The sequence below is a fragment of the Cavia porcellus genome, unplaced genomic scaffold, assembly GCF_034190915.1.
Source record: "Cavia porcellus strain 051 isolate PalLab524CR breed Dunkin Hartley unplaced genomic scaffold, mCavPor4.1 scaffold_25, whole genome shotgun sequence".
NCBI lineage: Eukaryota > Metazoa > Chordata > Mammalia > Rodentia > Caviidae > Cavia > Cavia porcellus.
In genome coordinates, this window is record NW_026947508.1 from 27,352,627 (window position 1) to 27,376,637 (window position 24,011).

The window sequence follows — 24,011 nt, forward strand, 5'->3', positions numbered from 1 at the left end:
TTCCTTTTTCTTTTATTATGTATGGGGGCAGGGTGGTTGCTGCTGGAGACCAAATCCAGGACCTTATATCTTGTTAAGCAACCAGTACTGCTGAGTTAATAATTCCAGATCCTGGAATTCTTTAAGTTTAAATATGCTACGATCTTTTATATTGTGATTTTGAATTTTAGCTGTCTATGTGCCAAATCCATTGATTTTTGTGGGTAGAAAGAAGTAAGCATGATATATAATGGGAAAATAAAAGAATCCAGACATTTAAAAGGTAGACTTGATCTAATTTTTGTGATTAGATTTTAAGAAGAATAATTTAGAACTACAAGATTTCTGGCTGAATAAATTCAGTATATAATAGTGCCATTTGACAAGAAAAAGAATATATGGACCAGACGTGGTAATGCATGGCTGTGATCCTAGCCCTCAGGAGTTTGAGGCAGGAGGATCTCCATGAGTCCAAGCCAGCCTGAAGTATATAACAAGGCACTATCTCCAAAAAGGAAAAAAGAGACTATATTTAAGCATGTTTGTTGTATATGTGTGGCTATGACAGTATAGTTTTTAAATCTGAGTTTGAGGTATATATCCAAGAAGAGGTATTCAATACTGGGCTGGAGCTTGGGATTGTAGAGGAAAATCCGTGTATAAGTGATAGTTGAATCTCACATTGTACCCATATAGCAAACAAGAGTACTAGGGAATTGTGTTGTGGAAGAACACAAATATTTTAGAAGCAGGTGAAATAAGTGTTTGCAAAAGACCTGGCAAAGAAGAGAAATGGAAGATCCTAGAGTCATGGAACTACAGAGTAGTAAGAAAGGCAACAAAGATTAAGAAATCGAGTCCCCCCTCTAATCCTAGATCCTTGAATATATTTTTTGTTTTATTGTTTGTTTATTTTTGACACAGGTTCTCCCTGTACAGTTCAGGCTGGGTTTGAACTCATTTAGGTTGTCTTAGCAATAATTCCTCTGCCTCAGCCTCCCAAGTGCTGGGATAACAGGCATGTGCTACCATGCCCAGCTCCTTGAATGTGTCTAAATGCTATCAGAAGAACCAATAAAGAGGAAGAGAGGGGATAACTGGAAGACAGAGTTGTTATAGTGATTAGAAGTGATTGAATAATCTCAAAAGACTACATTTTAAACCAGAATGGTGATGCACACCTGCAGTCCCAGCACTCTGGGAGGCTGAAGCTGTATGACCTCAGGTTCTAGTCCAACCTGGGCAATTTAGCAACTTAGTGAGACCCTGTCTCAAAATAAAAAATAAATAAGCAGGCTGGAGATATAGCTTATTGCAAAATGACTGAGTTTATTTTTCAGTCCCTACTACTACCACTTTACATTTTCTAAGACTATTGATAAAAATCAGTCTGGGGTGTGACTCAGTTTTAGAGCACTTGCCTGGTTTACAAGTACCCCTTGCCCTGGGTTTGATTGCCAGCACCACAATAAATAGATAAATAAATCCTCTTATAGGTATACTGGCTTTATTTTGCATGCAAGCCTCAGGGAAAAGAAACAGAAATTAGTTCTAGGAAAAAACACAGAGCTGCCAAAAATGTAAACCAAAACTATGCTGAGTAATGGGTGAAAGGAAAGAAGCCAATTGTGATACGAAGGAACCTTGGTGCCAAGTTATCTAAACACTTTTTTGTGGTTCCATAAACTTCATCATATTTGAAAGTAATAATTTTAAATTTAGACTCTTTATCAGTGTTTTATTGTAGGAATCTGGAGGCCGTCCCCCGAGAAGAAACCCATTAGTTTGGAGCTGGAGGATTCCTTTGCATCAGATACTAAAATGAAAGAACCGCTGTTCGATGGTGAATGTGATGAGGCAATGACACTGCAGTTGGGGCAGCTAAGTGAAATTCAGACAGAACCTGACAATGCCCAGGTAAATATTTTACCCTACATTCTTTCTTCCAAAGCAACATTTATTACTAAAAGTGCTAATTTATCAGTTGAGAATTCAAGTTCTTCTCCAAAGGAGTTAATAAAATAATATAAAGTATATGGTGTTGAGTACCAAGAAAATGATTTGAAAGAAAAATAGTCTATGGGCTTTTAGGTCAGTAAAAAGATTGCTTAGGGTGTATTTGACCTTGTTAAGGTTATCACATTTTTGTTTATCTTAACTTGAAATAATACAAATAACTAATTGTGTGTTTATGCTACTGCCTCCAAGTAGTAGTACAATTAATACATTATGTAAGCTTTTTGTTTGAGAAGGGGTCAGAGTCACCTTAAGTTGCTAAATTTTCCGCTCTGGGTTTGAACCTGCTGTCCGTCTCCCTTAGCCTTTGAGTGTGCTGGAATTACAGGTGTGAATTATCATGTCCAAAATGCATTTAGAACTCATAAAAGATTTTCTTCATAAATTTTTAACCCAAATTAATTTTAATGTTCACATTTCTTTTTCCTGGTGCTAGAGATTTAACACAGAACCTTTAACATTCTAAACATATGCTATACCAGTTTAAAAAACAAGTTTTTGTTTATTTGCTTCTTGATTTTTCTGTTTTTTTTTTTCTCTTTAAAATAAAATTTTTTAAAAGAATAATTTAAATTTTTTTTTTTTTTTTTTTTACTTTTTGGGCTTTTTGAGACAGGGACTTGCTGTGTAGTTCAGGCTGGCCTTGAATTTGCAGCAGTCTTCCTGCCTCTGCCTCCCAAGTGCTAGGATTACAGGCACACACCACCATGCTGAGCCAATGGTGGGGATGGGTATCAGAAATAAAACTCAGGACCTCACGCTTGCCAGGCAGGTGCTATGCCTGGAAGCTATATCCCTGACCCTAAATTTTTAAAAAACCTTTTTAGATATACTAACATAGTCAAGACATGGTCACAGACCACCATAGGGATAAACAACAAACTCCTGGGCCCTTACCCTAATAATCATCTAAAGACATTCATTTGTGTTTTTTCCAAAGACAGTAACTAAAAGTAGACCAAAGCTTGACCTTCATTTTGTAAAACTCTGGGTCCTTCTCAGTTCTGCATATACACATTCGTCATTTAGGGATATGTATATTAGACCTGAAGTATACCTAGCCTATCTTTGTCACTCTATAAAACTGAAAACATCTATATTCAGCAGTTTTGACTATGCCAGTATATCAAAAGACTGAACCTATGGTGACCTTGGATTCCAACAGAGCCTCAGATCATAAGGACTGCTCCTATGGGAGCCAGATTGCCCCAAAAGGATGACAAGGATTCAACCTGAGATATGAAACCAACAGTGAGATAATAATTAGCCAGACCTCAGCTACTCCTTAAAAGTTTGCTTCCTGCTTTTGTGGGAATGGCCAGTCTAAATCCTTGTAAATCCTTGCACTAAATCCGAGTGCCTCCTACTCAAGCTGGAATCTTTTCCTGTTTTCTCTTACTTTCCAATTAAAGCTTTTTCTGTAAATTCATGCTTTAGTTTTGAGTTCCATTTCATGAATACAAAGGCCCATACCAGCTAGTGACAAGTACCACGTACTAAAGAACCTATGAAGGCTCAAGCTTTGAATATTGTGAAAGATCAAAGTTCCTTAGAATGTTTTTAAATGAGGTAACTGAAATTTCTGATGAAAGAGAAAAGTAAATCATAGAGTTCAGTTTTACTTCCAATATTCCACCGTCGTCCAGCTAGGGAAGCAGAAACAGGAGGCTCACTTCAGCCCAGGAATTTGGGCCAACCTGGGCAATATTAATGAGTTGCTATCTTTTTAAAAAAAGAAAATAGAAATAAAGTGGATCATTATTAAGTGAAGGTATTATGGCTCTTGAGTTGATCACACTGGAGAGTGTTATCCATGTAGGAATTACCAATTGCTTCTTCAACTAGTGGACATTTAAATCTTACAGATAAGTTTAGACATTGTTTTAGTCATTTTCCTCCTCACTGAGACACAACACTTAACATCCACAACTAAAAGGGAAAAAGGTTTTGGCTTATGTTTTTGTTTCATTTTGCTTTGTTGTCTTTTTGAGACAGGGTATCACTATGCAGTTCAGGCTGGCCTTGAGCTCACTTTGTAGCCCATGCACGTCTCAAACTTGCAGCCATCCTCCTGCCTCAGCCTCCCAAATGCTGGTATCAGAGTGCACCACCATGCTCAGCTTCGCTCACATTTTTTAGTCCATAGTTGGCTAGTTCCAAAGCATAAGGCATAGTAGAAGAAACTGGAAAAGGAAAATTGCTCATTTCATTGCAATCAGAAAGCTGAATACAAAGGGAAGAGCCAAAGAGAGAGGGATACACCCTTTAAGGTCACACCCCCAGTGACCCACCTCTTCTGACCCAGCCCCATCGCTAACAACAGCACATTTAGCTATAAGCTTAGTAGTGCACTAACCCACCAATGATTATAGCTCCCCCATGATGTACTCACCTGCCAAAAGCCCCACCTATGATTGAATGAGGATTTTGGTGGAACATCTATATATAAACCATAATAAACACGTTGGCTGTGGAATTGCCTCATGTTCTAGAAAAAGCCTCCTTTGTAAGAATCATTCGGTCCAATCAAACAATTCTGGGTGTAAGGTCTTTATGAAGACAATTGGCTATTAATGATTAAAACAAGTACATAGGGACAGTAGGTGTCACAGAGTGTACCTATTCTCTATTGGTAGTGAAAATTGTTAAATATTATTGAAGGCCAATGAGCTTCAGACAGACCAAGATAAAAATTGCAAGGAAATCACTAAAGTTTCATGTCACCAAACTAAACCTAAACTGTTTATCTGACCTTCCAAAAAATCTGGATTAGAGCAAAAATGTCAGAATTTCCCAAACAGGAAGGTTTCAGTTGGCCTAATAATACAATTCTGTCTACCTAATCCTTACACAAAAAAGGTAGCCCAAAGTAAGTTCTTATTAGTGAGAACTATTTTTGTATTATTCTGTCTGTCTCCACTTTCCAAGGAAAATAATTTTGGAAGGATCAGTCCACTTGATTTTTGTTTATTCTTTCTTCAGCCCTTTTTCACCTATAAAACCAGCCTTCCCTGCTTGATTCATTGGAATACTTACTCTTTTTCATGGAATTAACTGTTGCCCAATTCTAGAATTTAAAATACAACTAGTTTCCTGGGACAGGGGGCACCAGCAGAGACCACCAGGCTTGTGAGGGAGACAACGTAGTGTGGAATTTATTGTGCCTGGGTACAGGCAAGCAGGGAGCTATAAGGCTATTTGCCCTACAGAGAAGTGTGAACCTTTTATAGGGATAGAAAGAAGGCAGAGGACATTAGGCTGGAAGGTTTTAATAAACACCTGAGGTAAAGTTCCCTGATAGTATTGAATCTCAATGCACAAAGTCCTTAAAGTATCTAGTATAAATTTTCAAGTATCTCCAGATGTCCCAAAACCTGCGAAATTTCATGCCCTATATAATCTCTTTCCCATCATGTGCTGGCCATTGATAACTATACTGAGCTGAGTTCTCTGCGGAGAGTAGTGCCTCTGCTGCCTAGCAAGTTGTGGCCTGGGGGAGTCGGGTCCAATTCGAACTTTAGAAAAACTAATTAAGATTGCTAAACTATTACTGTATCCTTAGACACTACTAAAAGTCTGTTGACTGTAAAGTCACATTCAAGTTCTATGGAAAACTAGTATTGTCAGCCAAAGGGTACCAAAAGGAGAATGCTTTCCTGTATACCTTGGTTCAAGTCAGTTATACAGTTCATTTAACAGACTTGAGAATAATTTATCACTTTCTGTTGAATGATGCTCTTAAATACATGGTATTCATTATTTTCTGTTACTTTTTAGGAGTATTGTCGAGCCCAACAACCCAAAAATCAGGAGAATGAACTGAAAATAAACACATTTTCCGACAGTGGTAATAGACTTAATTATATTTAATAATATGTATGATATGCTAATTTCATTTTTTTAAATGCTTTTGACTGTTGCCTAGTTGGGGGTTAGGTTTTAAGTCCAAGAAGTTACCTCTGAAAATGAAAGAAGACATACTTAATTTGATGAAAATACTAATTATTTTCTTCTTATTTTCTTTTTATAGCTTCACATTTGAATACAGGCATTCAGCTTTCTCCAGCATCATCTGGCACGAATAAAATGCTTCCTTCGTTTTCAGCTGCAGCTATTCAGGTTTCCTGTGCTGGTTGTAAAAAAATTCTCCAAAAAGGACAAACTGCTTATCAGAGAAAAGGATCTACTCAGCTTTTCTGCTCTACCCCATGCATCACTGAATACATTGCATCTGCCAGTGTACCAGCTTCTACCAAGACAACTTGCTCAAACTGCTCAAAGTATATAATTCTAATTTATGCCTTTTACTTTCCTACACAGATCTTGGCCAGAATCTTAGTTGTAATTTTCTGTTTTCATTTTTTTTTCCTGAAGATGTGTCACCTTGGTTTAATGAAAAGAAACTGTTTCTGCTTATAGATCTTCCAAATGTAGAATTATACTATTTCTCGTACAATGGCAAAGAAAGTGATTTAATTTTTTTGTTTGTTTTAGTTATTTTTTAAAAAGTTGGATGGCCATAGATAGAACATACATACATGTGAATAATAATTTTTTCAGAGGTTTATGTTAGACTGTGATTGAATCAGTAGCCCTGAGCTGTTAATATTCATTAAATGCTAATTGCCAAATTTTGTTTTTGTTTTGTTGAGATAGGGTTTCACTATGCAGTTCAGACTGGCCTTGAACTCACTTCGTAGCTCAGGCTGGCCTCAAGCTCGCAGTGATCCTCCTGCCTCAGCCTTCTGAGTGCTGAGATTTCAGGCAACTAATGCCAAATTTTAGCTTTTTGTTTCAGAACGAGAAAATTCACAGACCACCAGATTTGCTTCTAAATATAATAAATTCCTTTCAAGGGCTGAGGATGTAGCTCAGTGGCATAAGCATCTGCCTTGTGAGCGTGAGGACATGAGTTCAATCCCCAGTACAAAAAAAAAAAATTCCTTTTCAAATAATATCTTAGAATTAAATTCCTATAATATGAATGTTGCTTCTTCCATTTATAGTAATATTTTTCTATTCAAAGTATGTTCCCTAACCAGCTATATCAACATCACCTAAGAGCTTGCTAGAAATGCAGGTTGTCAGGACTCAGCCAGACCTAATGACTCAGAACCGCATTTATCCCCATGTGATCCATACACATGCTAAAGTTTGAGAAGCATTGAGAACTTCTTTGTTTCTCAGCATTCCCAACATTCATTTGTTTGTGAAATATGTACATCAGAATTAATGAGAATTAAATAATGTATATAAGTGATGAGGACAGTACTGGCATGTAATAAGAACTCAATAAATGTTAACTATCACTGTTAATGTTACACCTTTAACTCACAATCCCTTTTTTATAGATTGCTTTTAGCTCATTTGACTGCTGCATCAAATATTACCTGTTGCTTTAAGTCCTGTTCCTCAGAACTGTTTTCGTTTCTCTTTTGCTTTTTCAACCCTTCACTACTATACTTTGTCTTTTTTCATTGTTGCTCTGGGCTATGTGGCACTGTCTTCAGCCTGCTTTCTCTCTCTGCAGAATCATAAAACTGGAAGGGACCTTAGAGAACACCCAGTCCAAACCTTTTCTTTTGGTTTTAAAGAAACTGAGGCCCTGGGAAGTTAAGGTATCATCTTGCTATGTTTGGCGTATGCTAACTACATTTCTTTAACACCAGCCTAACTACATGTCAGACATATTTAGAAAGATCAAAGCAGGAAAAACTAAGCATGTAAGTCACTCTCTAAGGCATAAAAATCTAGTATGAGCAAAAATACGAGGTGAGTTTTGCTTCTGGAATAAAATTTTTCCTAAAAATTACATACATTGGCCGAAATGTAGTTATAATGCTTAGGACTAAGGGAGGCTATCATTATTCATGCTAACCTGTGCTTTTATTAAAACTTTAAGATTTTTATATTCATGTGCCTCATTTAGTTCTCAAATTTATGCTTCAGTTCTAGTAATTTTTGCAGTTTCTTTTATAGCAGGTTTTTTTGTTTGTTTGTTTGTTTTTTGGTACTGGGGATAGAACTGATGACCTTGCAGTTGCCAGGCAGGCACTTAGACCACTGAGCTAAATCCCCAGCCTTTTTATAGCAGTTTTTTTAAACATCTTTTGGGGTTAGTTTTTATTCTGCTTCCAGAACCAGTGAAAGCTTTAAATGAGACATTTGAAATTTTACTAGAAAAATTGTGACTTATTTTAGGCAACTATATATTTAAGAAGTATTACTTATTTTAGTATGTTTTTATTTTGCATTTCCCTGAAGACTAACAATGAAGTAGTATCATTTCTACACTTTACTATCATAGTTGGTTCAAAGTCCTAGAAATCCTGCAGCCAACCAAAAGTTCAAAATAGGGCTATGCACTAATGGCTGATTTGTGTATAGGAAAGTTGTTCACATCTATGCTCAAGCCAACTTCAGGTCCTTCTAAAAGAATTATTTTTTAAATTCTTTGTTAATAAGCCTGTAGTACATTAGAAACCAGCATTCTAATATGCCAAAAACAGTAAAAACTCGTAAGCATTTTCAGATTGCCATGGCTTTTCTGGTGTAACTGCTCTGCTCTTTTCCTGTTTGGCTAATTCTTTCTGCCTTAAAATTGTGCCTCAAATATCTTTACCCTTGTCTGCTCTCACACTGTCCCTCACTCTCCTTTTATCACCGCCTCCCCAGACTGAATATTCTGTGGTCTGCTTTGATATAGTACTGTGTACGCACATCTCATCCTATTTAGACAGTGAGCCTCTCAATATTAAGGACCAGAGTATAGTCATCCTTTTGTACCTTCTAAAAGCCTAAACTTGCCTAGAACACTGAATCCTGTCAAATAAACTATAGGAATAACATTGTGGCTAGAGCTAGCTGTATTTTAAACCAGTAAAATCACCCGTGTGATAATGGTAACAAAACTTGTACTTTAGATTAAGAAATTGGAAAGTCCTTAAAAATTTTTTAATGTTGAAATGTTTCACTTTCAGGAAAAGTTCATCTTAAAAACTTATGCTTTAAGATTAATATTCTGGGGACTGGGGATTTAGCTCAGCGGCATAGGCACCTGTTTGCTAGCGCGTGGTTGTGAGTTCAATCCTGATACTGATTTTAAAAAAAAAAGGATTAATATTCTGTAAAGACTCTAGGAATCCAGATATCTTGATATTTATCATTATGGCACTTCTCAAACATTTTCATTTTAGGAGCCCTTTGCACATTGTGGGGCAGTATTTATGTGTTTGTTTAATGGGATGAGATTTCACTATTTCCCAGTCTGGCCTGGAACTCCTGGGTTCCAACCATCCTCAGCTTCCCAAGCCACTGGGGCTACAGGTTCATGCCAGTGCTTATGGGTTCTTTAACACTCTGAAAAATTATTAAAGGTTTCATCCAGGTGTAGTGATTTATACTTGTAATCTCACCTGGGAGGCTGAGGTTAAGAGGATTGCAAGTTTGAACCTAGATAGGACAATTCAGCGATTTAGCAAGACCCTGTATCAATTTTTTTTTTTTTTGTCTTTTTCATTTTTATCGGTACCGGGAATCAAACTCACGATCGCCTGCTTGCAAGGCAGGTGCTTATACCGCTGAGCTAAACCCCCAGCCCCCCGTATCAAAATTTAATAAGGGCCAAGGATGTTGCTCAATGAATAAGCCTTGGGTTCAATCCCCAGTACCACCAAAAATAAATAAACAAATTATATATATATCTCCTAAAGGGCTGTTGTCATATAAGTTATATTCATCAAGTTTACTATGTTAGGAATTTAAAATTTTAATGAAAAATGACTATATCTTTAAAGGTTAGAAAAATGAATTTTTGGCCAGGTACTGTGGCACAGTCCTGTAATCCCAGCACTCAGGAGCCAAATGCAGGAGGATTGCTGCAAGTTCAAGGCTAACCTGGGCTACAAAGTGAGTTGAAGGCCCCCCTGAACTGCACAGTGAAACCCTGTCTCAAAAAGACAAAGAAAGAGAGACAGAGAAAAAATAAAAACAAATTGTTTTACTAACCACTTTAATGACTGACTGGATTTTCATGTTTGTTTTGCTAAGAAAATATCACCTTACTGATAAGTAATTTGGAAAAAGTTTTTGGAAAAGGACAAATGTCTTATTTTCATCATCCTGTCTTGTTCTTTGAATGTATGCTTTAACCATGAATGAATGATTTTTGTGACATTTTGCTGTTATCATTTGGAAAATAATTGGTTCAATGAGTTCTGGAGAGCTTCCAAATGTTGACACATTTCATTATATGCAGTATTTTATAGATTACAACCAATCTCATCAGAAAACTTCAAATGTTGGGAAGTGAACAAGCTAGAGGTGGCAGCTAAGTTTTCCAAAAATTCTAATTTTTACTTGAAAGTTTGAATTTTATTACTGTCAGTTAAATAGTGTCTCTTTGTTTTCCTTGAAATGGCACTCTTTTTTAATTTTCAAGAAATTATCTGCAGATTTCCACTTCTGAATAAGAGTTTGTCTATATGTTCAAATGAAAATGTGATCCATGAAAAAAGTAGTTAATTCGGATTATAACTGTATTCTTCTATAGGCTTTTTGTTGAGACAATCATCAACTCTTGGATGGGCTGGAGAAGTCCTTCATGGCTATGTCCCATTTTTGTCACAGAGAATATTAAAATAATATACTCCAGGATCACAGTATTTGAGTTAAAAAAATATTCAGTAGGGACATCCTTAATTGAACTGACATGGTTTGTTTTACAGCAAATGTGCAGAAGGGAATAACATGCATATAGGTACATTTTAGTGCCATTGCCTTGATATAAGCTGAAGCCTGGGCAGTTTTACCTATCAGTGCTTTTATCTTTTCCCAATTCGTTGTGGGGAAATCCATGTAACAAAAATTAATCATTTCATTGGCATTTAGTAGTACTCAGAGTGCTGCCTCAGACAACTGCTACCTCCACCTTATTCCAAAATTTTCTGTCACCCCAAAGTTAAGGTGCTTTATTTATTGAGCAGTTTCTCCCCACTTCTCTTTCCTCCCAACCCCTAGTAACCATCAGTCTATATTCTTTGTATGGACCTGTCCTGAATATTTTATATCAATGAAATCATACTACATGTGATTTTTGTACCTGGCTTTTCCTTAGTATGTTTTCAAGAAGCATCCTTGTTGTACTTCATTCTTTTTTATAGCTGAGTAATAGTCTCTTGTATTATTTACAGTTTGTTTATCCATTCATTCATTGATGAATGTTTGAGCTGTTTCAACTATTATAAATAGTGGTAGTAGTTATGAACGTATGTGAATAAATACTTGTCTGAGTGCCTGTTTTTAGTTTTTTTGTGTGTATATATCTAGGAGTAGCATTGTGGTGTCTTACTCTTGGCTTTGCACAATCAGTTAAAATGTCAATACAGTGGATAAAAGGTAGTATTTTAATGTTTTATGAAAACTAGCTTTGATGTTTTATTCCCCCTCAACATATCTGGAATATACCACCTCTACCTTCAGGAATTGCAGACTATGCTTTTAATACAATCTGTTGACAGATTCCAAAGTGGCTCAGATATGAACATGGGACTTATCATTATCACTGTGTTCTCTTAGTAGCATCAACTAATACAGGCTAGTACTCAGGGATGGACTATGAAATATATTTTATAATCCTTACTGTAGATGAAGATATTAACATGTAGGGAGTGCAAATAATTTGTCCAAGCTTGCTTAATGTAAATGATAGAACTGGATACCAGATTTAGGTTTTGTTGTTTCAAGGCTGATGTTACTACTGTTGTTTCATAGTTCTTTGAGTAAATTAAACTCAAAGAGGGGTCATTTTATGAAGAGCAAAATAATAATATTGTGGTAAAGGTGTTTCATGGTGTCCTTGCTACTTATTTTTAGAGACATTATAAATCTGAAGGATGTCATCAGTCTCCAACTGGAAGATAATGCCTCTAGCAAAAATTTTTGTAGCCAATCTTGTCTTTCATCATATGAAGAAAAAAGAAAACCATTTGTTACCATATGTACTAATAGCATTTTGACCAAGTGCAACATATGTCAGAAGATGGCTACTGTAAGTTGTAATTTTTTAACATTTAAAAGGATTCTGATTCTTCTTAAATGGCAGTTTTTATTGCATCTTTTTTTTAAATCCTAGATTCAGTATGAAGTAAAATATCAGAATGTGAAATACAATCTTTGCAATAATGCCTGCTTTTCAAAGTTTCACTCTGCTAACAACTTCGTCATGAACTGTTGTGAGAATTGTGGAGCTTACTGTTACACCAGCTCTAGTCTATTTCAAATACTTCAGAGGGATGGACAGTCTCATTACTTTAGTAGCTCAAAGACTATTGCAGCATCTGAGAAGGTATAAAGAAACATTATTTCTTCTATTGTGTTATGAATGGTTCTACTTTGGGATAATGTGTGCATGTAGTTTTTCATACCACTGAGAATAATTTCTGCTGATAAGTGATTGTCTTACCCAGGAGAAAAGACAGTCAAGTGGAAGTCTTATTTATAAACTACAAATAAAAACAGTAAAAATAACCATAATCTATTGGTTGGTAAATCCCAAACAGAAAGTGTTTTTATTTTGAATGCTATACGTTTTAACTCTTTCACCTAAGCAGTGTAAAATGATCAAGAATATTACATGCTTTTTCTAAATCAATCATAAAAAGAAATAATATGATGAGAAATAATCCCCTCTTTTTGATAGGAGAGCCTTGGCTGGCCCTCTATTGGTGGACCAATATGAACACAATTACTAGTTTAATCCTTTTTCATGAAGTAACACTGTTGCATATCTTGTTCATATGATGCTTACTGATCTTAAACATCCCTATAAATTCTTCCTTAAAAACCAACAACTGGCCAGGTGTAGTTTTGCACACCTATTATCACAGCTTTCAGGAGGCTAAGGCAGGAGGATCATTGTGATTTCAAGGCCAGCCTAGACTACGTAGTGAGTTCAAGACCAGTCAACTACATGGCAAGACCCTATCTCAAAAAAAAAAAAAAAAAAAAGCCAGCAACTGACCAAACCTGGTGGCATATGCCTATTGTAATCCCAGTACTGGGAAGGTGAGAAAGGAGCTTTACAATTTGAGGCACAGCCTAGGCAACTTAATATTTACCAAGAACTTGTCTCAACATGTAGGAAAGGGCCACAGTTATAGTTCAGTATGAAAACCCTGGGTTAAATCCCTAATACCAAGAGAAAGAAAAATTGAAAGTAGGAAGTCCAACAAGCCACAATTCAATTTCTCTGGTAGAATGCCCTCACCATGACAATGTCTTGCCTTGGGACCAGAGTAGGAGGATAGAAGGCACAGAAACCTCCCTCCAAATCTAAGAAATACTGTTCCTTCCTTTTATTCTTCTTGGCTCATACTCAGTAAATAGCCTTTTTCTTTTTATTAGCCTATATTGAATATCCAATACTCAGCCTGTGTGAGGAGGCAGGGCTACTGGGCAAGCCAGTTAACAAGCACATAAAACTTTCTGATGTAAGGTGTTGTAGGACAGTAATGATATAAGATACACATATTATTAGTGAATTATAATCAAAAATTGGAAAAGTGTTAAAATACATGAAAATCTAGGGCTAGGGATTTAGCTCAGCAGCACAGCAACTGCCTGGCAAGCATGAGGTCCTGAGTTCAATTCCCACCAAAAGGTAAAATAAAATATATGGGTCTAAAAATGAGTTGGATTTTTATTGTAAAGGGTGGAGTATTTTATACTGGCACAATAACCTGTCCCTATATCCCAGCACTCAAGTCTAAGGCAGAAGGATTGTATGTTCAAGGCAAGCCTAGGCAACTCACCAAAACCCTACCCCCAAAACAACAAAGTAGATTATTTGATATAATTGTAATTATTTGTTTGTGCCTTTTGTTTTAAATTAAGTTATTGAGTTGTCCAGGCAGGGATCAAACGTGTTACCTTCCTGCCTCAGCCACCCAGAGTGCTTGGATTATAGGCGTGCACTACCACCGTGACCCTGCTTGGCCATTTCTGTTTAATGGAGTATATGAAGTATTGATTCTCATGTGAGTGATGACTGATTTATAAATTACACCAGTTTTATGGTTTGGATACTGGGATTGAACTGAGGGTCTGTACACTGAACTGCATCCTCAAGCCTTTTTTCTTTTTATTGAGACATTAATTTGCTAAGTCACTAAGTTGCCCAGGCTTTCCTTAAACTTAATATGCACCTGCCTCACCTTCTCAGTACTTGGATTACAGCAGCTACAACAGCTAAAATAACTTAGTAAACAGTGTAAACAGTGCTAAACTAAAAATATATTTTAAAAAATTCCTAATAATAATATCAATTTGCTGGGCATGGTGGTGCATACCTGTAATCCCACCACTTGAGAGGCTTAAGCATGAGGACTGCTGTGAGTTCAAGGCCAACCTGCACACATAGTTCAAGGCCACACTAAACTACATAGTGAGACCCTGTCTCAAAAAAACAAACAAAAAGTTTGTGCTTTTATTGTTTGACCAATTATGCATGCCTGTATCATGAGCAACTACTTTGAAAATAATAATGTGCAATATATTAAACACTGTTAATTTCCCATTATCTTGTTTTGAAATTCTAAAGCAGGAGGATAGCAAAACAAACAAACAAAAAAAAAGGCTGAAATTTGTTGTCTGCTTTTTTGTTTCATTGTTCCTTTACCAGTATTCCATTCTTCCACCAAAAGAAAAGAAAATGCATATTTTCATTTGTCTTTGCAATGTGTATCTAAGAAAGCAGTTCTGTCCCATTATTGCTATCAAGTTATAAAACAGTAGCCTGGTGTTGTGGCACACTTCTATAATCCCAGCACTCAGGAAGCTGAAGCAGGAGAATCATGAGCCCAACCTGTACTACATAGCAAGACCTTGTCTTAAAAACCCAGAAAAAGAAAGGGAGGAACCAAGGGAGAGATAGTGATTCTCATAGTTTATATCTTGTTCTTTTGTATGCTTTACTGCTTATTGAATTCTCTGTAGCCTGTACTGCTTATATCATACAATACTTACTGTAAAGTTAGGCTAGAAACACAGTGATTCCCACCCTGTCTTATGTGTTAAGCACCCTTTTCTAGTTTCTCCTTAATACTAGTAGGAGGTTTTGTCTAATTGATATTCAGAGACTTCTATTTTATTACTATTATTGCTTTTAAATATATCCAATGAACAATAAAATTCTTTTCAAATAGATTTATAAGTTTTCTTCATTGCAGTCATTGCAATCTATTGCCTCTTTTTTTTTTTTTTTTTTTTTTTTTTTGAGCCTGGCTTTGAACTCATCATGTAGCGTAGGCTAGCCTCATACTCAAGGCAATCCTCTTGCGTCAACCACCTGAGTGCTAGGATTATTGGCTTTTACCACCACTTCCAGCTTTTTTTTCAAGAAAGTATAAAAATTGGTTTCATTCTCATTATTTGTAATACTACAGCTAAAAGCAGTGGTTATTGATATGCTTTTGTTAATATATGGCATATGCAGGGATGTGAATTTTATTTTAATCTCTAAACAGAAACCAACCAAAACACTTACATCTTTTCCATATAAATCATTGAAACCATCAGATGAAATGATTGAGATTACTAATGACTTGGGGAAGACAGAGATTTTCTGCTCTATTAATTGTTTTTCTGCATTCAGCAAAGCAAAGATGGACTGTTCTACAGGTAATGTTTATTTTGCCACTTGAGTTTTACCAACAGTTGAGAAATACAAATACATTTTGCTTTTCATTTATAAGCTTGATTCATTTCCAAACTAAGCCAGTTTATAAGGCAAAATAGTCTAAAACATGTTGCAAAGATCTGTTTTCTTATTTTTTGTTTGTTTCTTTTTATAATGCTGGAATAGCGTAAGTGCCTGCCTGGCAACACGAGGTCATGTGTTTGTTTCCCAGTACTCCCTCCTTCCCCAAATGTTATTTTGAGATAGGGTCTATGTATTTCAGGCTGGATTTGAACTCATTGTTTAGTCCAGGGCAGCCTCAAACACAGCGATTATCCTGGCTCAGCCTTAGTCCTTTTTATTTTGAGACAGAAGCTAAGTTAGCCAGGCTAGCCCTTAAACCTGTGATCCTCCTGCCTCATCCTTTTAAATGATGGGATTATGGGCCTGAGTCACCAGGAGTGATAACTCCTAGTATTTTTTTATGTAAAAGGAAGGTTACTGTATCAGAAATTTAATATTTATTTATGAATATTGTTGGGTTGGATTGATACAAATCCTCTTTAAAACAAGATTAGCCAAGCATGGTGAATCAAAACCATAATCACAGCATTTGAGAAGCTGAGCCAGGATAATTGCTGTGTGAGTCTGCCCTGGACTACATAGTACAAATCCAGCCTGAACTACATGGACCCTGTCTCAAAATAACATTTGGGGGTGGGGTGCCAGGAATCAAACTCATGCCATTGTGCTTGCCAAGCAGGCACTTATGCTACTGAGGTATATATATACCTCAGCCCCTCAGAATAACTTTTTTTTTTAAAAAAAAAGATAAGATTTATGGGGAAAAGTTGGGGATACATATTTTTATTTAGATCCTTTAATACATTTGTATATTTACAGTTGTGTACATTGGACATGAAGTGTAAGACTTGGTTCGTAGGAGACACTAAATCAATATTGAATTTATTCAGTACATTTATAGTTAGAATAGTTCTTTTAGAATGTAGGTTAGCGAGGTGTAGTTGCACATATGTAATCCCAGCACTTTGGGAGACTCAAGCAGGAAGATCACAAATTCAAGCCTACCTTATACAACTTTCCAGGTTAGTTAGACCCTGTCTCAAAATAAAAAATTAAAGAGGGTTGAAGCTGGGAATGGTGGCTCACACCTGTAATCCCAGCACTCAGGAGGCTGAAGCAAGGGGATCATCCCAGCTCAAAGCTACCCCGGGCTGCTCAGTGAGTTCGAGGCCAGCCTAAACTGTACAGTAAGATCCTATCGCAAAACAAAATTAAAAAATAGTAATTTTAAAAATAAAAGTGTTAAGGATATAACCCTAACCAAAAGTATTGTAGTTCCTAGTGCTACCTAAACTATTTGATCATTTGTTCCTTGAAATATACTTAGTTTTTTTATATGGTTGGGGCTTTGGTTTGGTTTGGTTTGGTTTTTTGGAGCCGGGGATCTAGCTCTGGGGTTCATGAATAATAGGTAAGTACTCTTTAACCACTGAGCTATATCCTTAGCCCGAAATATGTAATAAACACTACTTTCTGCTTGACTGATTCTGGCCAGTTTATAAGAAGTATTTTTGTTTATTTTTATCAGCAAATGTTTCCACAACACATAGTGTTTCCATGGAGCAGCACCTTTCTCCAAAGAAAGATTTAATCCCAGTCATAAGCAATATAATGTCATTAGCAGATAATCATATTGCCCTGCCCATCATGAACACGGAGTTCTTACAAGGTAAACCTTGATGTAAAGACTTTTGACATAAACAGTTTTGTCATGCTTGATGAATCTGTTAAATTTTGGTTTTATAGCTTGATAAGAAGTAAGTCTTTACAGTTTACAATTCTAACTCGTAGATGATAGTATGAAATCTTGAATTTATGCTTTAATTTATTTTAACAGATACAGTTTCTTCAGTAACAGCAAATGTCATGGATGTAAGTTTTATCCTAATTTTTTTGGCTATTTGTCTTTGATAAACAGATTGTACATACATGTATATGTTTATAAGAATGTTTACACAGAAGTCTTATTAGTCATATCTCCCTTGTTGGGAGATTATATTTATTAAACATTTCTAGGCATCCAAATAATAAAAATTTATTTTAAAATTACATACCAGAAGGTCTTTTTAAACATTTAATAATAAGTCTAGATTGCAAACAAATCAGTTATAAGTAATTATTAGTCATACCCATCCCCCCAAAAAAGTTCACACAGTAATTTAATTAACTATGTTATTAGAATAGACATATTTGATGTTTTGGTTATTTGAAAACTGCTAAAATGAGTGTTATTTTATCTTTTTAGCCAAAGATCTCAAAGAGTTCACCCAAAGAATCAAGTAGTGATATTGCTGATGGTATGGAACAGCCAAGCCTTTTGCCATCATCTTCAGTACTCAATCACCACACTGTTGATTCCAGTATAGAAGTACACAGTGGTGAAGTATTAAACCAGGATCCTACATACAATATGAAATCTGTGAAAGTAAGTAATGGACTCTGTCATCCAAAATTTACATCTAAAGTGCAAAATGTTAAATCACAAAATATTAGAAAATCTTGGCGTACAAATCGTCCACAAGTAAATAAAAAAGATGTAACATTTTGTTATTCATGCCAGTTGTTCTGCCAGAAAAGTTTTAGCTCTGGAGGAGAGTCATTTGCAACCCAAGGAACTTCTAATTGGAAAAAAACACTGGAAAAATTCAGAAAGCATGAAAAAAGTGAAATGCATTTGAAGTCCTTGAAGTTTTGGAGGAAATACCAGTTTTGCAGTGAAAACAGTGATAATTTATCTAATCATCCAAAACAGATTGAAGAACAAAAAGAGTATCTAAAGCTTATAGTTGAAAATATTTTATTTCTTGGGAAGCAGTGTTTGCCTTTAAGGGGAAATGATCATTCTGTTTCTTCTGTGAACAAAGGCAATTTTTTAGAATTGTTAGAAATCAGGGCAAAAGATAAAGGAGAAGAAATATATCGACTTATGAATTCACAAATTGATTTCTACAATACTACACAGATTCAAGCTGATATTTTTGAAATAATAAAGATGGAAATGTTGCAGGATATTGTGAATGAGATCAATGTTTCCTCAGCTTTTTCAATTATATGTGATGAGATAACTGGTAATACCACCAAAGAACAGCTTTCAATTTGTGTAAGATACCCACAGAAAACATCAAAGGCTGTTGTAATTAAGGAAAGATTCTTGGGTTTTGTTGATAATGAAAAGGAGACTGGGATCCACTTACACAAGAAAATCAAAACTTACCTACAGCAAATTGGAGTTGATTTTAATACAATTTGTGGCCAGGCCTATGATAGTACCACTAATTTGAGGGTAAAATTTAATGAAATTGCTGCAGAATTCAAGAAGGAGGAGCCAAGAGCTTTGTATGTACATTGTTATGCACATTTTTTTGATTTAGCAGTAGTTAGGTTTTGTAAAGAAATAAAAGAACTCCGAAGTGCTCTAAATACTCTCAGTTCTTTGGTCAACACTATTTATACATATGGGGAAATGCTGGAAAATTTTCGAGATATTTGTAAGCTAAGTCAAAACAAAACATGCAATAAACATACATCACAGTCATGTTGGATAGTACACGATCGTACATTGTTATCTGTGACTGAAAGGCTTCCAGAAATTATTGAAACATTGGAAGTTGCATCAAGTTGCCATTCCTCAAACACAAATTTGACTGATGAATTGAGTGATTTGTTAACACTGGTTTCCAAATTTGAGTTTATTTTTTGTTTAAAGTTTCTTTATCGAGTGCTAAGTGTTACAGGAATTCTTTCCCAAGAGCTTCAAAGTGAAACCATAGACATTTTTTCTTTGTCTTCTAAAATAGAAGCAATTGTGGAATGTTTATCATCTGAAAAAAATGATGTATATTTCAAAACTCTCTGGGATGAAACAGAGGAAATATGTAGTAAAATTATCAGTAAAGGTTTTGAAGTTGAAAAGCCTTCCCTTCAAAAAAGGAGAAAAATTCACAAAACAGTAGATCTTGGCAATTCAGAAAATATGTTTTTTCCTACTTCAACAGAAGAACAATATAAAATTAATATTTATTACCAAGGATTGGATAGTATATTACAAAATCTAAAGTTATATTTTTCAGAGTTTGATTATTGCAAAATGAAGCAAATTTCAGAGCTATTACTTAAATGGAATGAACCATTAAATGAAGCAACAGCCAAACATATTCAAGAATTTTATAAACTTGATGCAGATATTATCCCTGAACTTAGATTTTATCGGCACTATGCAAAGCTCAACTTTGTCACTGATTATGCTTCCATCAACTTCATTACTCTTGGCTATTTGTTTATTCAGCATGGTCTTCACAATAATATTCCTTGTATCTCAAAGCTATTACATATTGCTTTGTCTTGGCCGATTACTTCAGTAAGCAATGAAAACTCCTATTCTACACTGCCTCGTCTCAAAACATATTTATTTCATACTATGGGACAAGAGAAGCTCACTACCCTCGCCCTAATGGCTGTCGAGCAGGAATTGGTAAATAAATTGATGGAGCCTGAAAGGCTCAATGGAATTATAGAAAAATTTATCAGTCAAATGTAAGAAATATAATACCTGCTAATTGGGACTTAAAAGAATTTTATCTGCTGTAATCCTGGTTTTCCTGTTTTGGTTTTGATTTGCTTTTTCTTTTGCTTTTTTTTTTTCTTGAGATGAGATACCACTATGTTGCCCATAGATGGTCTGGAACTTGTGAGTTCAAGTGATCTCCTGCTTAAACCTGCTAAGTAGCTAGGACTGAGGCCTGACAATGTGTGCTGCCTGGAATCCTGATTTTCATCTCAAAATGATTTCTATTAAGAAAAAAAATTATTTTTTTAGAGTATGTAGTACATTCACCTTCAAAAGACACAGTGACATACAATAGAAAAGTTTTCTCCTGTTTTTGCATTCTTCCTAAAGTTTTATTAGTTCCTTAAATACTGTCTTAGAGATATTCTCTGTAGCTGGTACTATACAGTGTACACTAGTCTTCAGCTTGTACTGTCTCCATAATAGGATATTTTTTGAGATTGTCCCATGTCAGTAAATGATTATTTTTTTACAACTACAGAATGTTATATTGTATTAAATATGCCATAATCTAATACCTTGTGCAAAGGTCATTTGTACATAATAAATTACTGTAAAATGTAAAACTAGAATTCCTAGTTCAGTAGGTTTGTGCTTTTTTTTTCCTTTTTACTGAGATGTACTATGTTTCTCCTGCTGGCCTCAAACTCATGAGCCATCTGCTTTAACCTCCCAAGCAGCTAAGATTACAGATGTGTGTTGCTGTACCTATTTTGTGTATTTAAATTTTTGAAAGATATTAGAAAATAACTTCCTTAAAAGAATTGTGCCAATTTATGGTCCTACCAGTGATGTACATGTGTCCCCATTTCCTCAAATCTGTTTGTATATTATTTTGGAGTTTTTTTGAGACAGTCTCACTACACAGTTCAAGCTGGCCTTGAACTCATTTCAGTCCTCCTGCCTCAGCTTCCTGAGTGCTGGCATTACAAGTATGCACCACCAGGCGTAACTCCTCAAATCTTCATGAACAAAGCTATCAAATGTTTTGGTCTTTGCCAACTTACTAATTGAAAAGTGGTATCTTAATTTCATTAGAATTTTCATTTAAGAATAAGGTTAAATATTTGTTTACGTGGACCATTTGTATTTTCTTTTTATGCACTGTCACATTTAAACATTAAAATGAAAAGATTGGTGTTTTTGACACAACAAAAATTATTAAGTTGTGTCATGAAAATATGGCTTTTTTTTAGAGAAAAAAGCAAAACAAAAGGGTAGAAATAATACAGAATTTCAAAAAAATAACAGTAAGAAATCACTAGTTGATAAATTACATATTGTTATCTTAGAAGTAGTTCAGATTTTTCAAAAAGCATAAAAAGATAAACAATGACAGTATAAACTATTGTTCAGTAAACTAACAAATATTTAGTAGTATGGTTATCTCGCACACTTAAACATACTTACAGTTATATCTTTTAGCCCACTTTGTCTATTACACATTTTGGATCTTACTACTTTTTATTATTATTTTTTATACAGGAGTTACAAATATGAGTCTGATTTATTTGACTTATGAGGATAATCTCAAGTTGCCTCCATTTACCTGACTACTTAAGTCTGAGATTTTTGAGGAATATTTCTCTGGCCCCTTTCTCTAATAATATATCAATTTTAAAATTGGTGATTTTTCTACAAAGGGAATTTCTTTGAGGCTTTGTTTCAGAGGTATTTGCTTAGAGTTGTGGAAAGTATTCTTAATTTCTTCAGTATACATATTTGTTGCTCTTTTCCAAATTTTGGTGACTGAGCCCAGGGCCTTGCACATGTTCAGCAAGTACTCTACCACTGAAATACAGACCCTCCCCCTTTTCTTTAAGACAAGATCTGAGTTGCCCAAACTGTCTTTGAATTTATGATCTTTGTGCTCAGACTGCCTGAGCAGCTGAGATTACAGATGTGCACCACTGTGGCCAGCCTCTTCATTCTTCATTTTATCTGTCCTGCCTTTATTGTTTTTTTATTTTGTTCTGTTCTGTTTAGTTTGGTACCAGAAATCAAACTCATGACCTCACAGTTGCCAGGCAGATGCTTTTTTTCCTACTTATTTTAATTAAGGTTTTTAAAACCATATATAAAATTTAATATGTACATATTTAATGTATATAAGAATATGAAGATCATAAAAAAAATCTAACCTATTAAACCATAGATGGAACTGAACCCTCTTGTAAATGTTTTTGTGTAATCTTTTTGTTTTCCTCAGAGGCAACCATTATTAATTTATATTTAATACATAGTCTGGGGTTTTTTTTGTTTGATTATTTTATTTTGTCTGTCTTTCTTTTTTTTTTTTTTTTTTTGAGATGGGGGTCTTGCTGTGCAGTTCAGGCTGGCCTTGAGCTCACGTTGTATACCAGGCTGGTCTCGAACTCACAAGGATTCTGGGATTAAAGGTGTGAGCCACCACGCCCGGCTCATTTTATCTGTCTTTTGAAACAGGATTTTGCTATGCAGTTCAGGCTAGTCTTGAACTCATTTCATAGCCCAGGCTGGCCTCGAACTCAGCGATCTTCCTGCCTTAGCCTCCTAAGTGCTAGGATTACAGGTGTGCACCACCATGCCTGGCTTCGTGGTCTAGTTTTATGTTAACAGATTTTATATAAATTGTAGTATACTTATTTTTCCGGATTTTTTTTTTTTTTTGTACCAGGGATCGAACTCACAATCTTGTGCTTGCCCAGCAAGTGCTTGTGCTGCTAAGCTACATCCCTAGCCCCTGGAATTTATTTTTTCAGTGTTACCTTTGAGGTTTCTATATGGATATCTAGTTCATTTAATGACAATAGTACTTCATGTAGTTATACAGGTAAATCCTTTATTAAAATGGGCAATTTATATAATTTCTTTCATTAAAAATAAAAAATAAAACCAAAAATGAACAGAAGAAAATAAAAATTAAAAAAAAATCCCTTATCAAACTCAGCATTTTTCATATAGATTAACATTTTGATTTTTACATTTCTGTAAAAATAACAGGCTCAGAATAAATAGTCTAACCAACTTTGATAAAGGAACAAAATTAGAGCTCCAGCAGTACCCAATCGCATGACTTACCACAGTTACACCAATATGACAACAGCATTGATATCAAGATAGACAAACCAACAAAGTTACCAATATGAAGTCCAAAATAGATACCCACATAGCATACATTTGATTGGCCAAGATGCAAAAGCAGTTAAGTGGAAAAGAATCGTACCCTCAATAAATATACTGGAACAACTAGATGTCCACGTGCAAAAAATCAAAATCTTATATCACATCAATTTCTTAAATCATCCAAAAGTCAACTCCAAATGACTTATATTGGATCAGTTAAAATGAAGACAGGTGTGGCCTGAGTCATTGCTTAGCTCAAGTCATTCTCTCTGGGACAAAATACATGTTTTTTTCCTTATACTAATGAAACAATGTGATAATTATGTTTGCATGACATTTCATAATATAAAATGTTTTCAAAGCACACCCATTTACCTATAAAAATGTCCAGTTTATCATTCTTTGTGGCTGAATAGTATTCCATTATATAAAAATACCACATCTTTTTTATCCATTCCTCAGTCGATGGGTATTTAAGTTGTTTCCAAGATCTGGCAGTTATAAACTTTGTTGCTATAAACATTGGTGCACATATATCACTGTAGTAGGATGTTTTTGTTCTTTTGGGAAGATACTTAGAAGGGG

At 35.2% G+C, this 24,011-nt stretch overlaps 1 protein-coding gene across 2 annotated transcripts in view; it reads left to right on the forward strand.

Moving 5' to 3' along the window:
- The window catches only part of Zmym1 (zinc finger MYM-type containing 1), a 31,094-nt gene extending 8,607 nt beyond the window's left edge, over positions 1–22,487 (forward strand). Inside the window, exons 2-10 of one of the 2 annotated variants that reach the window (XM_013154150.3) lie at positions 1,714–1,896; positions 5,773–5,842; positions 6,026–6,275; positions 11,869–12,043; positions 12,128–12,340; positions 15,519–15,672; positions 17,283–17,423; positions 17,592–17,626; positions 18,000–22,487. In XM_013154150.3, coding sequence (XP_013009604.2) covers positions 1,801–1,896; positions 5,773–5,842; positions 6,026–6,275; positions 11,869–12,043; positions 12,128–12,340; positions 15,519–15,672; positions 17,283–17,423; positions 17,592–17,626; positions 18,000–20,291 — 3,426 coding nt within the window. In that variant the 5' untranslated portion in view covers positions 1,714–1,800 and the 3' untranslated portion in view covers positions 20,292–22,487. The remainder of the gene's footprint in view (positions 1–1,713; positions 1,897–5,772; positions 5,843–6,025; positions 6,276–11,868; positions 12,044–12,127; positions 12,341–15,518; positions 15,673–17,282; positions 17,424–17,591; positions 17,627–17,999) is intronic. The other variant, XM_013154152.3, reaches the window with a different exon arrangement.
- Positions 22,488–24,011: the final 1,524 nt, after the last annotated feature.